The 25,298-nt window shown below is 41.0% G+C and overlaps 1 protein-coding gene across 1 annotated transcript; it reads right to left on the reverse strand.

Annotated features, from left to right (window-relative positions):
• Nucleotides 1-337: 337 nt before the first annotated feature.
• On the reverse strand, nt 338-25,254 carry LOC102794895 (RNA polymerase II elongation factor ELL). Its single transcript, XM_006789360.2, has 12 exons — nt 25,117-25,254; nt 22,286-22,333; nt 12,810-12,937; nt 11,100-11,254; nt 8,879-9,120; nt 8,122-8,246; nt 6,626-6,740; nt 5,360-5,816; nt 4,830-4,893; nt 4,281-4,452; nt 4,120-4,164; nt 338-3,538 (listed from the first exon to the last, which is right to left on the reverse strand). The coding sequence occupies exons 1-12, from the start codon at nt 25,252-25,254 to the stop codon at nt 3,428-3,430; spliced, it is 1,800 nt and encodes a 599-aa protein (XP_006789423.2). The 3' UTR covers nt 338-3,427.
• Between the last annotated feature and the right edge of the window lie 44 nt (nt 25,255-25,298).

Here is a 25,298-nt window from a genome sequence, read left to right on the forward strand (position 1 = left end):
ACGTCTTCAAGAAACTTAGAGAAGTCCAGACGCTTTTCTTTCCAAGCTCCTTAGACTACAATGACCTGGATGACTGAGAACCTTCACAGACATACGTCTAACCCAGTACTAGCAAAGTGTATCTAATAAAATGTCCAGTGCATATTGATTGACATGCCTGAATACCATCAATGTGACAGTTTAGTGGCAAATAAAAACACCGTAATGATGAGAAATTAATTAAAACAGGTCAGTTTAAAAGTGTTATGTGTTTTAAAAACATGGCGTCTGCTGAGAAACAAGTGGATCTGTTCAAAAATGGAGCAATACTGCCCTCTTGAGGAAGTATGACGCACTGTTGAATTGAAAAGACCTTTATTTTTCAATTTCACCGAGACAATACACATTTTTCTTGAAAGCTTTTCTCAAGAGGATGACATGATAACGCATCCACAATCAAAAATTGCAAAAATATATCCTGTTTCCCTTTCATCGTACTTGGGTTTTTGCTGTGTAAAGAATGAAAGAAACTATGCAGAGATGAATTCAATAAAAGAACAAACACAGAACATAATAAATACATTTGCTCTCCTAGCTAGATCAAATGCAGTGATTTCTAAAAGAAGAAGAAGAAGAAAAAAGGGTCATTTCACATTTTATCATGGCTTTTTTTTTGCCAGTACCAAATAATATGTGGAAGTGGGTTGCCAGGTTGGAATCAAAACCAAAACATAAAAGTCCAGGCTGTTCTTTCAAATGCACATGTGAGCAAATATCAAGCAGCTTCTATAATTTTGGAAAAATCCAGCTTGTCATAACTGGAATAGTTACGCATTTCAAAAGGCATCTGAGATTAACTTTATCAAAAAAAAAAAAAGATGAAAAAAGCACTTTGAAAAGTGGCACAGTGTTAAACTACAAATTTATAAATACTGCAGCCCCAAGTTTCCTTTTTCCAGAATACCGATGATGGTTATATGTTGAATCACTCTGCTCTTTGAATGAAAGGCACCTTTAGTAGTTAGCTACTGTGACAGTACAAAAAACAGACAGCACTTGAAAAGCACCTTAAAAAAAATCAAAGGTGTGGTTTGCCAAAAACACATTTAAACAAATGGAACATTTATCTTCATGATACTGTGATTTTGCCCAGGAAGTTTCACCTCTTCTACGGTTTATTTGATTGTTGTAAAACGTTCTTATTTGAAAGTGTGAAGCCCTTCATTTAATAGAAATAGTTCAATTGCGACTTTAAACTCTCGTGATCTAGCTGGTGCTCCATCCCGCCAACAGTAGAAACATTTTAGTACCTTTCTTGTGCCAAATACAAATAAACTGTTTTGTATTTTTAAGAGCCCCTTGTACTTTATTACCACTGAAGCATCTGCTGCTTTTTTCTAGTACCAGCACAAATGCTACGGGTGTTTATCGTGTATTTGCTTGGTTGCTCAAACCAGTAAATCTTAAAGAGATCTGGTCCTGAGAAGATAACCAACCAGGCACATTAACTAAAAGATCCCTTTTCTGTGTACTAGGGCTTAAGGAATCTAGTTCTGGTAATACTGAATGTTCAAAGCTGGTGCTTCCTGGGCTTACAATTTTCCCCTTCCCCAATCATCAGTGCAGATAAATGTATCTTTCTTGGAAACTTTCATATGTGCCGAGACAGAGGAAATGTTACTAGTCTAAAATCCTTCAAATATATCAGAGTACTGAATGAATTAAAAAGAAACAAAAAAGTGATGATTGCAAAATAGCAAAAAGACCCCACCGTCTATTTGCACTGACAGAATCAAGAGGACCTTGGTTTTGCAATGATTTCTGCAAATATTCCTCCTGATAGTGGTGCTTGCTAGGATTGGACGTGATTATCTGCCAGATAACGAAACGACAAATGAAGCTAAAAATACAAAAACAACACAGATAAGACAACTGCTGCACAACACCTATCCAGTAACTGAGCTATCCTTCAAACTAAAAAGACATTTACAGAAAGAGTCTGAGCTGGTTAAGCAGAGACAATTTCAGAACTTGGGTATCAGGATTGTGGAAATGTCAGACATAATGTACATGTCAAGGCATATATTGGCTTCATTCTATCATTTCTAGCCACCTTTAAGACAACTGTTGTTAGTATAGCTACACTGATGCAAATGTCCAGAGAATACTGAAATCTGATCTGCTTATTTGCACTTTAGGCTAATTCAGGTGAAATAAAATGGCAGGTGGTGGTTAAATGAAAACATCTAAAAGTCTCGCCAGCAGCCACTAGAGGTCAGTCTGCTCCTTACACGCAGCCGAACCAGAGTGGTTTGAACTTAGTGAGCGACCTACAGTACCATACTCCCTGTGGGGCTAACAATTACACAGTAAAATTTATAAAGGCTTTGCTGTCGCATTCAGCAGAATAATATCAAAATGTAACACCCACTCAAGTGAATTATGCTCTCACTCCATTTTTTTTTTTTAAATAACCAAGGTGTAAACACAGCATGATCACATATGTCAGTAAACCTGTCACAAAATAAATTGGGAGAGATTTCTGAATCAATAGTTGTTTTTCTCCTCACTAGACACTAAAAGGCAGATCTTGGTACTGTAGGCTACATGTGGGTGAAAGTGACAGAAACTGTGCACAAGCACTTTCTCAAAAAAACAGCGTTATAGCACTGCGAGGAGTCGTTTTGTGGCATTTCAACATTTCTCAGAAATGAAACAGGACGCTAGCAGAAAGCTACAGGACAAAATCCATCATTGAAAAAGCCTAAAGAAGCAGATTTTAAAGAGAAATCGACTTTTCAGGGTCTCAATCTTGCAGAAAAGGTGTCTTGTGTTGTTGTTGTCTCGTCGTAATGAAATATAAATTAATTAGTAAATTATGATCTAGTCTAAAGAGAGAAACTTTTCATGGCACGGTCCTATCGCTATCAATATGGGATCTGATCATTGACTGATCGATCATCACTTGACTTTCTATCAGCAAAAAGCGCATAAATTTCTCTATTTTTAAATATAAAGACTTTAGTAGCATTTGTTTCCCCTCTAGGACTGATTGTACCATCACTTTTAATACTTAAAAATCAACACTTTTTTTAAGGTTTTTTTTTTAGTTCAGATGGGATAAAGGAGAATTTTTAGGCAGGAATGATCACACCCATTGGCTTTCACCGTGTCACGTTTTACAGCAGAAAGAATCCAGCGGCAATCACAGCTGTAAACCAGATGGTGTCAAAGGGTAACATCGGATCATGAGTCCGTGGTCTCGGCCCGCTTTTTGGGAAAAAAAAGAAAAAGATTAAAAAAACCTCGCTCCTCGATTACATCAAGACCAAGGAGTAAAGTGAATAGTGTCTCAGCGGCTTCAGGACCCATCCGAGCAGTCTTTGGGTCCGTTACGAGTCTTTTGGTCCAGTCGTATTACACCCTGCCGAAGGGCCGAGGCCGATCACTACGAGAGTCCCTGCGCTCTGTCGTATTCTGTGATCAGGCCTTTGATATGCGACAGTTTCTTATGGAGGTACTCGCATCGCTTTTTCTCTTCCCGATACCCAGGAAACTTCTGAAAGAAAGAGGAAGAGAGTCCAGTTAGATGTTGTTGGCTTCAACCTGATTTTATGAGAAGATGCTTATCTTTGCTTATCTCTGATTATCAGTAGATAAAGAATTTTTAAAAAGAGCCATCGATGCATATCAGCAATAAAAAAAAAGGAATGGTTTGATATGAAGATAACGTGGCTAACATATCTTAGGTGATATCTTGAGATAACTCTTTTAAAACGTCTTGATGCATTCTCAATCATCCAGGAAAATAAATCTCCAAAAGTTGATTCTGTTCATCTGGACGTAGCGTTTTCTGGGAGAAACGTTTCGTCACTCATCCAAGTGACTTCTTCAGTCTCAGCTGACTGCAGGTTTCCCCAATCTTATAAACAGTACATTTGCATAATGACTGAAACCAGCCAACTGAAGGAACAATGGGCTGTGAGGTCAGTTCCTTAATCAAAATTAATCTTAAATCATTAAAATTGAGAAAAATATATCAATTAATAATTAATCTTTTAAAACCACAATATGTTGTTGTGGTTCTTGCACACCACTGAATAAAAGTGTTTAGATAAAAAAAACAGCAATAAGTCTTACTTTTTTGTACTTGCGATACTTCTGTAGTATTTGTTCCTCCATAAGCTGAAAAAGCAAATATAAGAAAAGGTGTTAGTGTGCCATATGATCTGATCTGTTTTCTATTGCGGTGATTTACAAGAAACGGAGCAGCTAGAGTAGCCTCCAAAACCGGACAGTACCTTGTACTCTTGTGTTCCTGGAGAGAGAGTGTTGATCTTTGAGCCCAACTGAACAAACATCTCTGTTATAGCCCCAATCCGGTCATGAAGAGCTCTGTATTCATCGTACTCGGCGCAGAAGTCCTCATTATACTTCTGACGCTGCTCCAGCGCAGTTATGGTGCTGTATTTTCTAAAGAAAAGGAAAGAAAGAGAGGAAAACATTGACATTTTTTTTTAAAAGCTAAGAAGCAGAGCCATCGTTTCCTGTGTTTCCAGTAGGTGGCACTGCACATTGGCAGATTTCAAGGCCTGAAATGTAACTGATTACAGCCTAATATGTTGACCAGATGTACGAATAAAAAGCTTTTTTTTAAGTAATTGTCAGGGAAGCTTTGTGGCATGTTATTTAGATGTGCAGTTTTTCACTATATATAAATATTTTGAAGCTGAACTTCAACAGTCAGCCAGACTCTGAAACCTAAACACCTCAGTGAGAGATGAATCCCTTCTAAATCTGGTAATATGACATGAATAACAAAGCCGGACACAGAACATATTTAATCTTACGTTAAATAATCAGGCAGATCCTCTGCTGTGCCACAGCTAACAGGTGTTTTCTCTCCCTCATGGCCTGTAGATAGGAAAAACACACACATCAAAAAAAGGTTAAAGCGCACTGCCAATGCAAATGTGATAATGTGGCCATCATATCAAGGCTGACGGACTCATTTATCTCTGTGTCTGATAAGACGTCCGAGCCGAGGCAAGCGGTGACGCCAGCAGCCCCGAGTAGGAGGCAACCGCTGCCTGCTGACTCGCTCGACCGTAGGTCACACAGCTGTTCCACAGTCAATCATCAACAGGCTAAACACAGGGTGACAGTGTGCGAGTTTTAACCGCTCATTTAAAATCATTAAAATTGAGAAAAATATATCGATTTGTGGTCTTCCAGAAACAACATATATAAAATATAGAAATTCTAACAGCTGAAGGGTTTCGTGGCCTGCACAAATAAGATGATGATGATTTGTGGCTGAACAATAGGAAACGCGGAGGGTGACAATAACATGACATTTTATAGTTTTATTGCTCTTTACCTTGGAGATTTTCTTGATTCTGCTTCAGGTCTGGGCTAGTTTCTATCCAGTCTGCTTTCAGGCGTTCTCTTTCTTTGTCTTTGTGTTTTTTGGATCTTTTCTTTTTATGTTGGCTATTGGTGAACTGCTGGTCATTGCACATGGAGGTTTCAGTGTGCGGAGGCTTGGCGGTGGGTGCAGTCGGAGCTGCTTCAGTCCTCTCCGCTTTGGGAACCGTGGATGACCCGCTGAGTTTGTGTGGCGAGTACAGACCGTTTGGGCTCCCCTGAAGATGATTGTTGGTTTTGTCAAACTCTGTTTTAATGTGTCCGCTAGAGTTTCCATGACTAGAGGAGCTACGAGCCCCATTGGTGCCAAAGTCAGCATGGGAGGGCGACTGCAGAGGCTGGCACTTGTCTAATAGCCTTTGTCTTTTGGGGGTTTGAATGTTGGATGGGTCCAAAGCTGATGGGCGTTTCTGGGGGAAAAGAAAACACAAGTTTGCAAAGTATGATCAGAAATATTCTTCTTACTTCATGGTTGCTGTTTTTTGAATTCATTTTAAATTCAAAGATTGGCCCATTTCAAACGCTTTTACATCAATAAAAAGCTACAGCAAGCAGCACTTTTGCAAGAATTCCACAATATGAGACGAGTACAGTCAGGCTCTGGCTCAAAGGGAACAAAATCATCTTAATAGCATAAATTCACACATTAAATTTGTTTACTTTTAGATTCACTGTGGATGGGTTGAAGGCTGCTTATGTGAGAAATGTGTTGTTTGATGTTTTCTCTGCCGAGACTAGTTACTTGGTGGAGTCTGGTTGTTAACAATTGCTCCTTGCCAGGAAACAGTCTGGCACATAAACATGTTAATCTACCCAGATCCAGCTACATGTGCTAGAGGGAGAAGTTCGCTGTCAAGGTCTTGAAGGAGAAAGGAGCTTTCAGCTGCAGTTTGGTTAAGTTTAAGTAAACAAAACTGCAAAGTTTAAGAAGAAACAACAGCATTAACAACTTTTTAAAGAACATAAAAGAAGAGCATAAAACCTTGAAGGCTAACTTTTCCCTTATTTAACATAGAGGATACAAGACTGGTGTCAATTTTTCCATATTGCTCTGGGCATTCTTGCCCAGAGCAATATGGAAATATGCATTTCCCTAAATGTCAAACAATATCCATGTTTACACGGTGTACTGTGAATCTGCATAAGAGGAAATTCCCTGTCTATTCTTAGTCTAATAAGACAGAAGCAACAGGGGGGGAAAAAAATTACGTTGAATTACCACAGAGAGAGTTTTGGCAGGACTGAGCTGTGAAGGAGAATCCCCGGGAGTTTTGTGGAATGAATGGTTGGACTGGGGACTCTTCAGCTGGCTGCTGTGGAGTGGCTGAAGCTTCCTGAGGAAAGATTGAGAACACAGCACCTTCAGTTGGACAGCAGCTTCAAGGTAAATTGCCTGTGAAGCTAAACAGGAAGAGCCAGTATATAAGTCACAACGTTTTCTTTGGCAGATTCCCGAGCAAGCACATGAGAAATTATCATTTACTTTGATGTGGAGATGACAACCATTTCAGAGAAGCTCTAATCATCAACCATACAAAACTGCACTTTTCTCCCTCCTCGTTTTGCTTTTTGCACGTTTCTGTGGCACAGTTCGTGTCTTCGGTGATGAAATCCACAAGGGGGCAACCACAAAGACAAAACACAGGCCGGCGTAAGAACAATAGCAGCTGATTTAACCTCTGTAAACACTATTTTCTGGTAATCTGCTTCCTACAGCTCCTTCCTCAAACAGATGCCACTGCATAAAGTCACTTCCCCCAGTGGTTTCAAACCTCTTCATTAATGCGCAGTGCAGTTCAGAACAGATTAACATCAAGAGGTACATGAGAGTAGTAAGAAAGCCTTCACAACAAGGACCTTCCCCAATGCACGGATAAACTACAAGGAAGAAGCGTACAGTTTGTACAGTTCACAGTATGTGCACAGCGTCACAGCTATATCACACTTGGCGAATGATTCGATGACTACAATTGTAAGACTTTTACACTCAGTGGGGGTGGTGAAAAAAACAAGGGAGATTGTGCAATCAGACAACAGCACTTCTTCCAAAATTCTCGTAAAGCACATGGCCTGCATGTTGGCTGGCAGGCTGAGGAAATGCACGAGGGGTGGAAGCTCACCCTCAACAGCTCAGCCTTGCAACTCTAAAGGCGCTCCATGCTAATGCCATTTGGCAACACGGCGCAGGGAATATTTTTCGGCGCTTTGATGTGTCCATTAAGCGATTCATCAGTGCGGAGAAGTAGCTCATTTAGTAGCTCCTCTTTCAAAATGATCACAGCAGACTTCTACATCAATCCACTGGCCTTTCGGTGTTAACGCCAGCACTGTCACAAAGCATCTATCGCTTTCTTCTAGCCTTATCTGCCTACGAGAAGTCTCTGAAAATCTAAAAAGGAACTTAATGGACATATGCTTAATTTTATGCTGCCAGTCAGACACTTATATTCGTGTGATAATGGACTAAACCCAGCAGGCGGTTAGTTTAGGATAATCTCCTTCCAGCGCCCCAGTTTTTGTATAAAAAAAAGGAATAATATATTAATTTATGAGATGCCAGTGGGTGGATATTTTATCTTTACGCTGACCTGAGCTGGTTGTTTACCCTGTTTCAAGTCCTTTTGATAAGTTAAGCTAACCAGTTGTTGGTTTTCTAAAACATTTTGCTTTTTAAAGTCTCTCAATGGAAAAAATACCTGAAAACTTAATTCTCACCTGATCAAGAGTCGGTGGATGAGCTGCTTCTCCTCTTCTAGATATCCAGGCCATTCTCTCTGGACGTGTCTGTAGAGCTCATCTTTTAGAGAGTAGCTGTGGTCTTTAGGGCTCAGTTTAGCAACCTGAAAACCCCCAAAGATTTCAGTCAATCCACAGGAAAAAAGAGATTGAGTATAAAAATAAAATAGATCCAGCTGCGTTGGGCTTTATGTGTAAGTAAAAACAAAAACTACCTGTGTCTGATAAACAGTTTAACCCTAATCCCGCTGATACAAATCTGCCCAAACCAACCACTTTCAATTTTGAAAGTAGTCAGATCCCAGCTGGAGACAACACGCCCCCCCCCCTTGTCAAAACACAATCTTCTCGTCCAGAGATAATTAAAGCAGAGCCCTAATTACAGCTACCAGCGGCGGCACAGTCTCCACTCGATGATTGCAGTGGGACACTCAAACATTGTGAGCACAGGAAATATGCCTGAAAGAAACTAAACTGACATCACTTTCTTTTTTTTTTCAAGCACAGTTTTTAGCTGCATAACACTAAGCTAGTTATAGCGGGTGTATAAATAGTAGTTTACTAGTAAATTGCATGTTGGGCTTTTATTTATGTTTGCATGGTCAGTCTTTAACCTGATAGGAAAAAAAACAGCCTGGTTTGTATTCACCTGAATTTTTTTTTTTACTTGTTGCATTTGAGGAAATTTCTCATTAGTGGGCAAGGTGTTTACATAGCATTTTACCAGATATCTCACCTCTTCCAGTACTGAGGTCAGGTCAGCCTTGTCCTTTGGAGTTGCCCGCTCCCTATCCAGCCACAGCAGCAGCTCGGGTTTCCTGTAGGGCTTTAAGGCCAACAGATGAATGATGCGATCCCTCAAAGGCCGGTGTGCCACAGGGCTGGGAGCCAGGCTCCTCTTGTTGTTGGGGGAGTGCTTGTTGTTGCTATCTGAGCTTGACACCAGACCTTGTTTCCGCTGGACCTTCACACACTTGCCTAAAGTCAAAACAAAGCAGCTTACTTTGATTAGAGATAGGAAATTAAAAGGTTATCGGTGTAATAATCTCAGGCTGATGAAAGGCAATACAGTCGCTACCCTGTACAAAACTTACAGATTATAACTGATCTGATAACAGGATTCACAGTATCCTGTAATAGCGCAGCCAACATGTTGGGGCTAATCCAGTCCTCAGGCCAGATATTCAAATACAACCTGGTTTTGAAAGACCAACCTGTGAGGGAGTAATTGTAGCCAGTCCCCTTAAGTGTAACGCAAACGAAGCACATGCACGACTTGCAACGCTCTCATCGTAATCGGAACAATCAGTTTTAACGTGTAAATAATTTAAACACTGCACTCTCTGCACATATGCAGAGGCAGTGTTCTTTAGAGTGGAAAACAGTGAGTGGGTTAGATAGTACGCTTAGCTGCTGTGTAAACAGGAGAGCGTTTAAACTAAAGCAACTAACAGCGAGAACCTTTCTCAGTTGGACCGAGGCAGGCAGTGCTTATGGATATCTACAGACTGTAATCTCATTATAGCTGTAACACATGCTTTGAGGTTGCTGTAGGTCAAACGCTAACAGTGCTTTCACAGGGACAGTGTGGCAGACTGTGCTGTATGTACAGAGGATGCTTTACAGCACAGTGATAATGTGAAAACTGCTGATATTTACACTCTAACAGTAATTTGCAGTTTTGGCAGTATACAGTATTTCATGCTTCTTGCACAAGCTTGTTCCAACAATTTACCCATGTCGTGTCAATTTTAGGCAAATATCCACCCTGCTCTGAAACAACCTGTAGTGCAACTTTCCAGCAAGCAGCGACTAGAGCCATTGTTTCACAGCAATAAATTAAAGCAGCGCTTCGGGGAAGTTTTAAGATTCTCAAGGAAGCTTTGCTGACTTTCCATTGTGACCTACTAGAGTTTACACACTTTGCAGTAGTGCGGGTGTATTTTCGCACAATTACCAAACAGCCTGAGAAGGAATTGTATGCAGGAAATGGCTCGATTTATTTTTCTTTTAAGACTTTTTCAAGCTTCCGAGCACCAAAATGTGTGTACTACTGAACATAACCAAAGATTAAATCATACAATACAGTCCAAGTTATGTACATTTTTCTATTGTAGCCTGCATTTAGGAGTTGATGTATAGACTCTTTTTTTTCCTGTACAGTGTAACATTACTGTACCATAAAAAGACGGCAAGTTACCGCAAAATAATTGTGCAGTCTCAACTGCATGCAGTGCATACTGCGATCCATTTCTTTCCCTCTCTGCAGGAGTGTCCAGGAGACGGCAAGGTACATGAAAAGACATGTTTAACTGAAACTGGATATTCTGTAACTGCACCAGGATGTCTCCTGGTGGTTTTTGACATTTATTATCTGAATACACACATAAAAGCCTCAGAGGAATATTTCTGTTTTCTTGTACAAATCATAACCTAAGCTAACGCTGGCTTTAAATGCAACTAGGCCTCAGTCAGGAGTCAGGCACAGATCACTACAGGTTGTGTGTGTAAATATCTATTTAGGTGTTTTTAGGAAACATATAAAATGACTAATGTTTCAGTTTGTGTAATTACATTTTAGACAACTTCACCAGCATGAGACCTGTTAGCGCATACTTTGTGCAAACTCAATCACATTAATGATGCTCGCAGGGAAACTGGCAAAGTGCCTGAGCAATTTTGTCAGAATGAAAGCAAGAAGAAGAAAAAGGTTCGGCTTTCACATAAGTAACCGCAACGCGGCACTTTGATCAATTATGTGATAACTTTATTATGTGATAGCACCATATGGTAATTATCAGAAGGATTAAATATTAAAGGCGGTGGTTTCAAGGCTTTTCGGGAACATAAAAAATTCCAGTTATCTGTCCTTGATTCCTAAATGCCTGAAGGCTGCTGTGTAAAATGAAGTTGGAAGACACAAGAAAATATCGATGCACGTATTGTAAGAAACGTACTTGGGCCCGGCTTGATCTCAATTGCTGACCGGCTCCAGATGTCCTTCTCCACCTGAGACATGCGCTCTCGGGTCGTCTGATAAGAGTCGTCTGTGGCGCAGACTGTGATCTTGTCCTGAATGCTCCCCTGGCCTTCCAGGTGATCCCTGCCCTCCCTGTGTAAAGAGGGGGGGAGAAATAGGAATTCTCACTGTCACCCAGCATTTTTTTCAGACACCTTTGGGTGCTGGAAAATACCAAAATAAGACCAATATTTTCATTTTTTACTTTTTTATGTTTCCTAAAATGTGATAAATTCTAGACTACTGTGCAAAAAACCTGATTTCATTTACCTAACTTTGTTTACTTTCTACAGTTTTAACTTGAACACATGTCTGTTATTTGAATTACAGTGTTTTAGTAACGATGAAAATACCTAAACACTTACTTGTAGCACATTTGTAAATGATCAACTCCTCTAGGATTACAAGAAATCGCAATCAGAGTAATATCACCACTGGCTAAAGACGGAAAAGTTGCCATCATCAACAAATGAGGCATCAATGAGGGAGGCACACACAGACGAGATGTTTGTTTATTTGGGGTTTTTTCATCACAAGCTGTTCGATGAACTACATTTTTTGGAGATATGTTTCTTGGAAATATTTGAGAGAGTGCACGCGGTGAAGCCGAGTCAACAAACAGCAGTCATTGTGCGGCTGTTTTTGTGCACGGCCTGTGCTGTGGCCGGGTTTTCCCGCGCTGCATCACATATAAACAATATTCCTTAGTCAGATAAAGAGACAGTGAATCATTGCTTTTGTACATATGTATATTTAGTGATGTAAATCTTTCTCTTGTGTCTGTTTCACCGTGCACAATCTGCTTTACCCTCGCGGAGCGTGGCAGACAAATAAAGATAACATTAAACTTGCTATGCCACCTTGAGTGCAATTAAAGCTTCCCAGCAAGTATTCAAAATAACATAACAAAAGGACAAAGAGACAGATAACCCCATCGCTGGCTCACCAACTTGTTTGACTACAATAAAGTCGCAAATACTATTGCAAACAAACATACTGCCAACCCTTTGTTCCCTTATGCTCTCTCTATTGAAACTGTATGGCTCTGTTATTATTATTATTATTATTATTATTATTATTATTATTATTATTATTATTATTATTATCCACGCACCGATGTTTACATCTGACATTTGGTAAGACATAAAAACATAGAGCTGATATCTTTGGTTAAATTCTATGTGTCATTCATTTGTCACTTATATCCCATCCATTCATTTTAGCAAAACATCAAATGAACAACTGAAAGGAAAAAAAATCCTGTCATTGTTTCTCCATGACTCTGTGCCAAATCTAATTACCAAGTTAAATTCTTTATAACAAATGTTATGAAGGCTTGATGACTGTATTTCTAACAAGCTGCTCTAATGTAACCTTTTAACAAACCCTTTAACCCGGCAAAGCATAAACACTACTTCTCTGTTTTCAGTTACGTGTGGTCACACCTTTGAGGTCATGGTGGCACGACAGCCTCTGGGTATTTTTGTAGTTGAATAGAGCCTGACGGTGATTCTCTGCCTGTTGTGGTACTATTACCAAAGAGAGAGGCCACTGTTTGGCCTGGTCCTGTGGTCTCACTCTGGTACCAAATTTACTACAAATTCCATTTGTGGTCGACTCTGGAAAGAGTTATGTGTGTGTTCCTTACCCTGAGACATACTGATGAATGCAGTCGAAGCTGGACTGAGGCTTGTCTTTGCTGTCACTGGATAGGTAAAATGAGAAGACTCTGAATCCATCTGGAGACTCGGGGGTCGGTGCGGGGATCTTTACGTACTATCCGAGACAAAAGAAACAAAAACCATGAGTTTTAAAAAACATTGATTTACAGAGTAAAGAAATGCTTATGATCAAACGTTTAAAAGCCGGTCCTTGGTAATCATTAACAGTTCGACAGTGTTCTCTGACATGCTTGAGTGTGTGTGTGTCTGCGTGTGCTAGCATTGCTAATTTAAGAGCCGTGTTATGCAACAACCATGTTTTATCTCCCCCAGATATAGCCTCAACTCATTCAGTGTTATCTCAAAAACACTACCCAAAGTAAAGCAGCCTAACTTACAGACTTTGGGGTTTATTTTTCCTGATCTCAGTGACACCTAAATAGTCTTTTGTTTGCAACCCATAACAAGAGGCCTCCCAGGTCACGTATGAAGACCTTTAAGTAGTCACAAGAAGAGCCTGTTCGCGAGGCACAACATAACAAAAGCACAGTGGACAACCTTTTCACTCCGGTGATAACCTCTTCTGTCACAGACTGTCCACGGCTCCGTTCCAACAAACAAGCCAGCAGGTTGAAGTCTATTACTGTTAGAAGCCTGTTATATAAAATGACCTGAAAACCCACTTCCACTGAAAGGATAGTTCAACTTAGAAAGTCATTAACCAACAGGTAATATGTCCTTTAAAGCACACTGGGTAGTGGCTCTCTGCTACACTGCCTGCAGCTGTGTTTCAGCCTGAAAATGGGCAGTTTGGCACTTTTGTTGATAGACTGTCCTAGATTCAGATGAAGCCCGTGATTATTGCCCATGCTATGCAAACACGAGTACGTGTTCACTGATGAGTAGGACTAAATGTTGTTGCTTTTTTTGCCTCTTCAATGGCAGATCCAGTAAAACTCCTCAGGCCAAAGCATGCAGTAGTTTATTTAAGCACAAGTCTCAAGAAAAAACAAATGTCAGTCAGATGGACTTCTTTAGTTACCGTTCATGATTGATTGATGATGAGCTGACTGAGCTGAGAGCGCTGTCCCCCTGGCAGATGTGGCTGGCAGGACTATAGCTGTCACAAATGCCCAGTCATGCAGCAAAGCCATAAGCACTTTTTTTTTGCAGCAGGGAGCCAATGAACAGCTCTTCTCCTCCACACCCCTCCTCCTTTTCTAAAAACCCAAGGCATGCCATTCACCCCACCCCCCCATCTGCCCCCAGCTTTCCCTCATGCGCACCCATGTCAACACAAAAACGCAAAGCAACACACAAGGCCGGGGACAGTTGAGACTCACAGCTGACCATTAATTTTGACCTATTTATGTCTGACCGTTAACATGAAGAGGTAAAGCAGAGCCCTGCATATGTCGGCTTTGCTTTTCCCCCCCCTTTAACAGTAATTAGAAATGATCAGCCAGAAAAGCATCAAAGTGAGCAGGCATAAGAGGCGAGGCACGTCCTCGGGACCTCTTACTTTGAAAGAGTAAAGTAGTGGCTGCCACGACCAAAATTATAAGTCAACAAAAGTAGCAAATTTGTTTTTAAAATCAGGGTACGGCTAAACAAAGGCTTTGGGATAAAGTGAGGTTGCACTTGCACATTTAGCATTGCAATACTGCCACCACGTCCCCTTTTTCAGTCACTATGAGCCCCTCCAGCCATGCATTAGATCTGCCTGTCACCCCCATCGGTGCCACCTTGCACACTTCACATTCTAATTCTAATCAATGTCACTTAGGTCAGACTGTTTAGAGGTCGCCCCCCATTTCATTCACAGCTTCCTTTTCAAGCTTCATAACCATATGTCTTTTAACCCATTAGTTCCCACTTCCTGACTTCTCGAGGAGAGCCTTTCTACGTAGCCGCAGGATAACAAACTTTAAAGCGCCAGACGACTATAAAGCCTGAACAATAACCATAGCTCAGTTTATTTAAATATCACAAAGTTACAACTAACGTCAACCTAATTGTAAAGTTTGTATTGTAAAGTAAAGCTCATACAACATTAGAGACAGAAACAGCAACCCAATAATCCCCTATGACCAAGCACATAGTGACACAGATGTTTTACACGGTGCTTACTTGCTTTCTTATATTATCAACTAAGAAGACAGGTGACACTCATACCTTAGAATATATATGAAGCTACAGCTACACCAAGTAGCTTGCCTACGTTAGCAATAAAGCTCAGAAAAGAAAAGAGAGATAATGTAGCTATAGCTAATCAGCAGCAATTGTGGAACTATCACATGACCCACTGTCTCATAATTCCAAGAAAAGCTATCAAACTATATCAGACAGGAAACAGTTAATCATGAGAAAAGGCTAGCTGGTATCAGTTAACTTGTAGAGGCTTGATGACACTTCGTCTTTGCTTTGAGAAAGCGGGAGATCTGAAGAATATCACTGAGTATGCAAGATTAATGCAAGCTTTAATATCAATTTATTTGTTTATTTGTTTATTCAAGCAGAGCATTTGGAAAAATATTACAATTTTTCATTTAACATTTTAAGTCCAACAGCTTGTTGTGGCAAGTGAGTGATATCATGGATATTTTCAATGTGGAATATGTCCGACTAAATAATTGTCTTGCACTTCTGTGAATAAAAAACAGAAACCAGGACCTACAATTTTAGTGCAGAAATTCAACCACCCTTTTATTTTAACCCTTATTTTTACATTTCGGAAAATAAGGTTTGCGAGGCCGCGACAGATCATGATGAAGCGCTCAGTAACGGTAAGTCGCACTGAACCTAAAAATGCGAGTCATTTACTTGAAGAATTTAGGAGTCACTGTCTATTATTTTGTAGACACATCTGCACGCACTTGTCCTTTACAGCCAACCGTGTATCTGCGTCTTTGGTGCCTCCTGAGTTTGAACAAGTCTCAGAAGGAAAGTGCACAAACATATGCCTAATATTATTTCTTTAACTGCTCAAAAATGACTAGAACAACACTGCTGCTACTTTCTTACCAAAATTGATTGTTTGAACAATAAGTTTTTTGTATGTTATCTCGTAAAAGTTTAGAGCACTAAATAACGTTTTTCTTGGACTTGTTACCTGGTTAAATTGCTACTTTTTGGCTTTATACCAACAGCAACTAGTAGTGCTGAAGTATCAGCAAATACAGGTTTATCTGTTTATAATTTTAAACGCTGCAGAATACACTAATTATCACAGTCAAGTGGACTTTTGATGTGCTAACTCAAGGATAGAACTTGGACCAACAGGTCTGTTATCCCGAGGCTGCTGTCAGTCACGTAGTAGGTGTAGATTTACATAGAGACGCTGAGTCATACACATATGGAGCGTTGGCCTGATCCCCTGAGGCCGCCAGTGTGTGTGTGTGTGTGTGTTGTCTTTTTGTTTTTTTTTAGGCAGAGGAACCTTCACACCCTGACGGGTCACACGGAGGGAGAGAGGTCAAATATTTGACTGTTTCGGTGGAATGTCAACAGAGAGGCTATTATCAGTCAGAGCTCAACGCTCAACGCTGAACAAACAAAAAGAAAATAAATTATCCAATCAAAAAAAAAAAGAGTGTAATTGGAAATTGGTTATAGAAGATCCACACACAGCTTTTATATGCAGCTACTTTCTCAGAGATAAATGAGTAGCTAACATCGAAGAAAAACGCAGCTCCATTACCCAGAGGTCGCTGAAACAATATTTACTTCTTCGTGTGCTTGCTGCTAATGACTTTTCATTTTAGTTCAGTACTAGTGACGAACTATCTCTAAACATTTTATTCTAGGGGGTTTAGTTGTATTAGGAAAATATGTCAATTGAATTATTAAAAATGCGCTGTTGAACGCCATTTGAATAATTTCTGACTTCTGTCTCGATTCCTGCTGTAAAAAGTTCATAATTATGGAGATAACTATTAATTCAGGGTTACTTGTCCGGTTCAGAACGTGGCAAAGAATTCATTAAATTGCTTATGTGCTACAGTATTCCAATTATGATTGTCGAGTCCTTTAATCTGACGATTAATTAATCAGAGAAAAGCTTAATCGGGTATTACTATGATCAGAGCGTGCTATTAACACGTGTCAGTTTAATATATTTGAGCAGCTTAATATTAAGAAGCACACAGCAGTGAGAGCTGTGTGCAGCACTGCTTCTCATTATAATGGCGAGAGTAAAAGTTTAGCTGGTGGACAGTTACAGTTCGAGCAAGAAAAAGGCGATCCATAGCACCTTGTCAGTGCGGCCCCCCATCGAGCACACGGGCTAGTACAATAACTGCCTCTGTGGATGTAGCCCAGACACATCTGCTACTCCAGGCCCTGTGTGCGGAGATGTCAAATACTTTCAAGCTGTTTTAAGGTGTGAACTGGACTGGAACAGAAAACCTTGGCAGGGGGCTCAGCAGTTGAACAAGGACAAAGGGCACCGATGGTGATGTCCTTGTAAAACTTCATCTGTAACTCCTCGAGCATGTTTAAACTGCTCATCTTTGATGAGGTTAAACAGAGTTCTTAACCCTGTCTTTGTGTGACAAGAGCGGGGGGGGAAAGGGATCATTAATGAGATCTACGTTTGCCCACCTCTGTGCTACGCGCAAGCCAAACATCTGCAGGAAAAGATGAGAGGATAGTTTTTCCTCTCTTTCTTTCTTTTCTTTGCTCTGCAGACGAATGCGAGGAGGCCAAGGTTCCCAGCTCTGGTATTTGGCATGGTGGCACTGAGGAGGCGCCTGGATATGTGATTTACTCTGAAGCCTCTGCCTCCTGCCCCTGTCTGTACTGACACTAGTAACCATTGTCTTCTCATCTGAGCCTACTCAGCCATAGCTGCTCTGTGAGCTGCCCATCTTTTGTTCTAGCTTCTTCCCCCACAAAGCTGAGTGCAATGGCCTGTCGGGCCGCCTGGATTATTCATGAACAGCAGGGACGTGTGGCTGTGTGTGTTGTTGGGTGGTAAAGGGAGGGATTGGGGGTTTGGGTGTGTGCGTGGAAGGGATGGGGGTGGCGTTGACTCCCAGTAGAGCCAGTGCATGAAGGATGGCCCTAAATAGTCTTCCTTTAGGAATGTGTATCTCAGTAGAAGAGGGGGATGGATCCTGACTGGAACTAGTGTACTGGTTACGTTTCTTTTTTTTTTTTAAATACAGTTTAATATAAATGTAACTTAAGATTGACAGTAATAATAAAACAAAGGAGAGGAATTTGTTATTAACATTCATTTGTTACAGTGTGAGCAACATATCCACTGTGACAGTTATTAAAATCAAAATTACATACCCTCAAAGATTCATTTAGACCTCTTACAGTGTGAACTGAGCTTTCAGTGAGGGTGGATGGATGTGGCGGTGATGCTTGAGGATCTATTCATCGAGGGGGGTTGGTAGATACAGGAAAAGCAAAAGAAGCGGGGGTGGGGACTGACGGGAGTTGTTGTGGGGATATGGGGATGGGCAACTGTCGAGCAACCCCCAAGGTACTGCCTGTTATGCCAAGCAGAATCAGTCTTTTTCCAAGAAGCTGAAGCTAATCTGTCATCCTCAACAAACGCTCCCTATCTCAGCACCCCTGACACCCCCACCCCTTCTTTTAGGTGCCTTCCTCTTCACACACAGAGGGATGGAGACGACACTTAATAGCCTTCAAATGTAGAAGAGCTAGGCTGCTGTTTTCTCTCAATGCAATATGTAAACTTCCCAAATAAATAAATAAAATCTATTACACACACGCAGATTGTGTTATTCTGCAAATGTGTTCCCCTTATAATCCAACAATCCACTGCAATCACTCTGCTTACACTCCCATTACTGGACTGGTAATCCTATAACAATTCCCTTGCCTTGAAAACGAGGTAAAACGAGCAAATAAACATTAAATATCTCCAAAACTTTCAAAAGAGATGAGCTGCAGAGCTGTCATTTTGCAAGAACTGGAATTACCACCATACAGGTTCATACTTCTGACTTAAGCCACTTTAAGAACCTTGATTCTGGTGGCATGCAGCATGACCTACACAACAATTCATCCTGGAAAACAGTCACATAATCTGATGAATGTCTTTGTGGAACCACGTCTCAGTTTCTGGTGCCTTGCAGATATTTTAGTTAATAATTTATGGTTGAAGGCTTTGCTTGTTCACTTTGGGGATATGGAGCATAATTTAACAACAAATAAAATCTAAATCTGCAAATCTGTTTCAGTGGAGTCGTGCGTTATTCCTGAGTTTCCTAACAAGGCACTTGCGTCTTTGGAATGTAAATAAACTGCATAAAGACGCAACACGAATGCAAAACTATTTGTGTTTCTAATCCTGAAAATTCTGTTAGACTCACTTGCACGTTGCCACCTTATTGCCTGCCCAGCTTGAGCCACTGATTTGTCTTTTCATCACTCTTGTAAACTTAAAACACCGATGTTCTTCAAAAGAAGCCAAAGAATACAGTAATGACAGAGGAGCTAACTAAAGAAAAGTCCTCTTTAACCCTAGGATCTCATGGGGCTTGTTCTAAAATATACTGTATGATCTAAAAATCCCAACTGCCTCTGCACAAACACAGTGGGCCTCAAACGGGCAGAGAACAGAGGGACTTTTGCTTCGCTTAACACATCTGGATGAATGGAGCGGCGTGTGCCCTTTCAGAAACACGTGGGACAACTCTCCCTCTCACCGCTTTGCCACTGGGAGAGGACAGCTCTCAACCACATTCCTGTTATTGTTATTCTAATTAGGTCCCAGAAAAAACAGGGGGGAGTGAAAAAAAAAAAAGGATGTGTGGTGTGCATGCACACATACACTCTCCCACAGTGGAAGAGCTTATTTGCAGTATGAACGCGAGGCGAGGCAAAGTGGTGCGGTGACAGGGGAATAGAGTCAGAGCAGCCATGTGTGAGATAGAGGCCCTGATGTCTTGCAAGGATTCAGCCAAGGCATGGGGTGAAATGGCACAATAATCAAGAGGACAGGCGGGAGGGAGGAAGCTAGCTCTGCCTTCACACGCAGTCGTCGTGAGGATATCTTAAGAGCACCTCTGCATTCCCCCTCATCCAGCGCCACTGTCTGTACGTGACAGCTGTGCACATGAAAACAGAGCCATAAACAAAAACAATTACTCTGGCAACTCCAGTTTACCGTTTATGCACTGAAAAGGTAATAAAACCGACGTCACAGCTGACACGGCACATTGCACACGCGTTTAAACGAAATGGCAACAACAGACGCATTAGACTCATGAAGCCTTTTTTCAGTGCTGCGGTATAACATCGAACAACTCTGCACTACAGCTTTGCAGGATAATAACTCTTATAAATGTATGAAAACATGAAGGTGCGCGCATTTACTTAACAAGCAGCTAACCTTTACCTATCAGTAGACTTTAGCATGTATTAAATAAAACAAAGGCCAGGTTCTTTTCTTACTAAATGGATATACGTCATGCCAACAAGCAGGCAGCATTGCCAGTAGCACAGGAAAATAAGCACTGGGATGTGAAATTCCAGACCATGGGAACCCAGACCAGCTCTGAATATATTCCTTAATCCTAGTGATGACTTTTAAGGAATCCAGAATGTTTCTTTTCAAACTCTCTTGTACAATGTTCTTATTGATTCATCAAAATATGCTGTTTTTCCTTTTTTTTTTTACAGTTTTCCATTCACTGCTCCCAAAGTATTGTCATTGATCAAACTCACTTCCCTTTCCTCCAACAACATCCAGTTTTAAATCTGTTTGTCCAAATTAAACAAGTAAAAGCAGGGGTTAGCTAGATTCTCCTGTTTTTTTTTATAGTAATTTGAGTTTCATAGTTGCCTTGAACACCAGATTCAGAGTCCTGTTGTGTCTTTCATTGCATGATTACAAGCTTGGCAGACAATTTACAATAGTAGGGCAGAATGCCGCAGGGACAGAGGGAAAAGCAGCCGAAAACCTCAGCGTGCTATTTCTTGATAGGAACCCTGGCCCCTGATACCACGCAGCCCTGGACTGATGCCAGGACGGTGATTTGAAGAATTCTTCTGGTTTCTGCGGCCCTGGAAGTGCCCTTTTTACAGGAAACGTGACATGAGCCAGCAAGGACAAACATCAGAAAGAAGGCAGTCGTGGCTTTTGTGATCAAGCTCTACAGTTGGCAGCTGTCAGCAGACGCATGACCTCTTGGACCTCATGTTGCTTTTGGGGAAAAGGATGTGATCCAGCTAACAGTTATCTAGCAAGTGGAAAGATAAGGGGGACGTCTACATCTGTGATGGTGAAACCCTCCAACCGACACAGATACTGGATGTCCTCTTGGTCTGTTATGTGCCAGACTGCCATGTTAACCAGCATCCTCCCCCCACTAACGGCTTAATATGGCCTCCCCCACCACCAATGGCTGCCGCTACCTCATTAATGCCCAATCGTCCAGCTCTGGGACTATTGTCGGAGGGGGAGGGAGCCCATGCTTGAATTCCGCAAAGCAATTTGAATATGTAATGTGCCAGCCAAGATATAATCACCAAATCCTATTCAGTGATTAAAGCACACTTAAATTGCACTCACTTAACATTGCTACACAGAAAGATGCAATAAGCTGGTTAATCTGCTGCTGGCTTTACAGATGTCCCTTTACATGTTTACATTCATCATTTGCACTTTGAACATATTTTGCACATTTTCTTGGATAAAAATTCCTCCACTTGTTTACCACCCCTGCTCGTCAGATCTTTCATGTCTGCGCAGAGACAACAGGCGTAGAGACATGGGGGCTCCCTGGGGTTTGCCAACTCCCCTTCCTCCTCCCTCCTCCAAAAACAAAGCCTCCCCAGTTGCAAGCCTGACCCAGTAACCTGGCTAGCAGCCTCGGGGTGTAGCACACCCTGTCTTAGGGCCCATGTGAGCACACAGGGCTAGCATTTGTGTACAGAGCAAAGTCACTTTCGTCAATGCAATCGGCTCTTATGGGGATTAGAACAGCTCCTTTTAGACAGGGCTGATTGTGTGGTAAATGTGTAGAGGCCTAGCAGGCAGAGCTCGGGAGGGTGTAATACTGGCCGGGCTAATCTTGCCGGACACAGGCATCTTTCTTTACAGTCGCTTCACAGGAATGGCCTCTTACTTTCAGCACCAAGCCATGATATGTATCTGATTTCTGTACATACACGTTTAGAGAAAGAAACATTTGACACAACTTATTGTGACTTGGAAAATGACTGACACCTTTCCCTCAAACTGGGTGCACTGACTGTTATTTTCTTCATAAAACAATTCAAGGCAGCAAAACCCATCAGCCGATGACAATAAAGTCATCGAAACATTTGGAAAATCACCACCTCTTCAACAATGTGTTCTTAAGAATCATATAAGACATCTTCCAGAGGAACTGTCATAAGCGTGCTCCACAACAAATCAGAAGTAATTAGAGCGTTCAGGTTCTCAGACATTAGCGGGAGAGTATGCAAAACATCTTACCCCTTGGCTCCCCTTGAAGCAAATCGCTGGCTGATTTGATAGTGATGCCTGAGGAGAGAGAGAGAGAAAAGGAGACACTGGTCAGTGATTGAATCAACAGCTCATGCATTATGAGTAAAGAAATACCGCCATTGTTTCTAGATAACTGCCGTTTGGATTAGGGAACTTAAAACGCTAAAATGTTGCCATCACTCCAAGCTGGTCCGCTGCTCAGATGCTTCTTGCTTTAATCAGAGGAGACTAATGTGAGCGTTAATCGTTCCATATCCTGCAAAAAACTTTGCTCATGTCAGTCGGCTGGCCGAGCGCGTTTGTGCGCGGGTGTGCGCTTCGGCTGATTTCCCCTCTAAATGAATAAAAGGCTAAAAAGCAGATCCCAGAGGAAAGACAAAGTACGCTCTGAAACCAATTATATGTCTTTGAAAAAAAAAGCACTTTTAAAAGCCTGCACTGTGCTGGAAATACTGTACTGCTCTCCAAGACCACAGTGAAACCTGGCTTAAGCTCCTGAACACAATATTGTTTCTCTCCCAGCTAAATGATAAAGAAATATTTGAAAAATCCCTTTAAAAATGAAGCCTGCTTTTGAGTCGACACGACTCTCAGTAAATAGCTGGAGACTGTTATCCACGAAACACAGCTTTGCCTGTGATTGACAGGGCTCGTAATTTATTATTAACAGCTTTGAGAAATGTCTTCCCTATTGAGTATTGTTTTGATTTTCTTCATAATCCATTAGCTTTTAATATTGAATGGAATAATAAATATTAAAGCACATAACACAGCCGTAAGGCTAAGTCTAACTTGTTAAAGGCCCAGATTTGATCATTTACTCACTAAAAGAGCCGCTGTTTGACAGAATTGAAATAATTGGTTAATTGAAGAGCTTTTATAACACGTAACTAGTGGTTTTACAAATGTCAACAGACTGTTTATTTATTAACAATTAGCAAGATTTCTTTGAGGGGGTTGCCAGGTTGAGGAAAAGCCCTCTGACTGATGTTTATTGTTCTACCTCAGTGGCATTTAAACCACATTTATTAACAACTGCAAACATGACGGCTTATTGGAAAACGAAGACTAATGGGTGTTTAGTGACGGCTCGTCACATTTAAATAAAACTAAAGGAATTTAATACAACTTGGGAAAACATAAAGTTGTTACTGATTTGTAACTTGAAGTATTAGTAAAAATGTTATTGACCTTTAGTAAAACCACTGTTATTTGCTAAAATGGCATCCATTACAAAGAGCTGCAGACTAATTCATCAACATAAAACAAGCAATTGTTCTTATTCTTATTTTTGAGCAGAAAGCAGCAGTGGTTTCCTTGTTTCCTTAAATACCTGCTGGTTTTTGGGTAATTATGGGTAATTATGATTTTACAATAATGTTATAACAGTTGTGACAAACTGTTATAACATTATAAAATGGTTTAGTGCATTAGATCTTCAGCTACAGCCCTTATGTGATAAGCTTTTATAGTTTCCTTAATAAAATCATTCTCTAGCTTGAGCTTTACAAAAACACATGTATGAAAAGCATAAATAAATCATAACTAGTAACAGAAACTCTCAGGTTGCGGCTCCTTGGGACAACATCTTTCACAGCTCGGTGGGAGACCAGCGGTCTAAAACCGTATTTACTATGGGTGGTCTTTGACTTGGAAAACTTTTGCAGTAACCTCTCCTGCCTGCCTGCTGTGGCCTGGGAGAAGCTGTCAGGTCTATGAGCTCTGGAGTTTACTCTGCTTCACAGACCAATGAGCTCCGGAGATGGGCGGGCGTCCAAGCGTGTAAAGGCCAAAAAACAATACACAAGAGCACAGCAACAACTTGCAAAACCGTGCCACGCCGACCCAATGCGTACTACACAGCTGATCCACCGACTCCCAAACCCAGAGTTAGTTTTGGGCTGTTGTCTTTTATGGCCCGTGACCGGAAATAGACTTGTTTTGATGGTTAAACAGGAAACAAACAAACTATATTTAAGCAAATATGACTTCAGTCATAACTGGGACTAACTGTCTTATCGAGCATTGCTCTGGGAAAGACAATTTAGACAGACTAAATTATCCCGGTCTAATCTAATGGACCATAAAAACAATAAAGCAGTCTCCAGATTCGGAGCAGTCGAATAATTTGCTTGATAGCTTGTTCATTAATTTATTCATCAGAGCGGAATAGACAGGGGGAGAAAAAAGCCTTTTAAAGAACATTTAATGATCGGCAGGGACAGTAAGTAGTGCGCATTTGGAAACGCAAAGCAGAACTTATGATACCAACAGAGGACGGTAGTAGTCCCCAACCACATTTTGTTTATAGGAAATTGCCTGCGTTTTCCCATAATCTAAATGTACATATATTTTTAGATCTAGTGTACTGACACGCAAAAACAAAACAGCGAAAACAAGCCCAGGGGATAACCACAAACCTTTGTCATAAAATAAATCTAATACCTTTTGGTTTTCAAGCAGATTACGATTTGATAAACGAGCAGTAACTTCAGATTACAGGAAAATTCAGTCACCAGAGTGAAATGATTTGTTGTTATAATCACAATAAATCATGCTCAGCCTGCCTTTTACTGTAACACAGCCAGAAGAAAGTAACGCAGTACACAATTATCTACCAAAATCGCTTTTGTCGACGACATTTGAACCGTCTGTAATCGGGATAAGTGGGCAAACTTCACAGTTTTCTCCCTAAAATAAGGAACTGTCTTATTTTCATGCAGGTCCCGGAGTTGGGAGGCGATTCAAAAACAAGAAAATATAGAGAGGAAAAAAGATCCACAAGCTCCAAAGTTGGTGAACCTGATCAATTGTCTTACCTTCAAGTTCTGGTAGGCTTCGAGGGTCCGGATGGCGGTGTCAGTGAGCTTGACGTGGTACAGAGTTTGATTCGGGGTGTTTTTGTTGATTTTAGCACAGGAGAGCCCATACCGATGCTCCTGTCTCAGCGCTGCCATTTCTACAACTGAGAGCTGCTGCTGGCGACATTCTGCCTGAAACG

This window comes from Neolamprologus brichardi, chromosome 7 (genome assembly GCF_056152115.1).
Source record: "Neolamprologus brichardi isolate AB-2024 chromosome 7, ASM5615211v1, whole genome shotgun sequence".
In the NCBI taxonomy this organism is placed as follows: Eukaryota; Metazoa; Chordata; class Actinopteri; order Cichliformes; family Cichlidae; genus Neolamprologus; species Neolamprologus brichardi.

Bases quoted from the DNA above. Each gene is read 5' to 3' on its own strand.
- LOC102794895 (XM_006789360.2), bottom strand. From the start codon at position 25,254: ATGGCAGCGCTGAGACAGGAGCATCGGTATGGGCTCTCCTGTGCTAAA. The intron at 12,938-22,285 runs GTAAGATGTTTT...TGTCTCGGATAG, and splicing joins GCTTCAAGGGGAGCCAAGGG to TACGTAAAGATCCCCGCACC. The intron at 3,539-4,119 runs GTAAGACTTATT...TCTTTCTTTCAG, and splicing joins AGTATCGCAAGTACAAAAAA to AAGTTTCCTGGGTATCGGGA.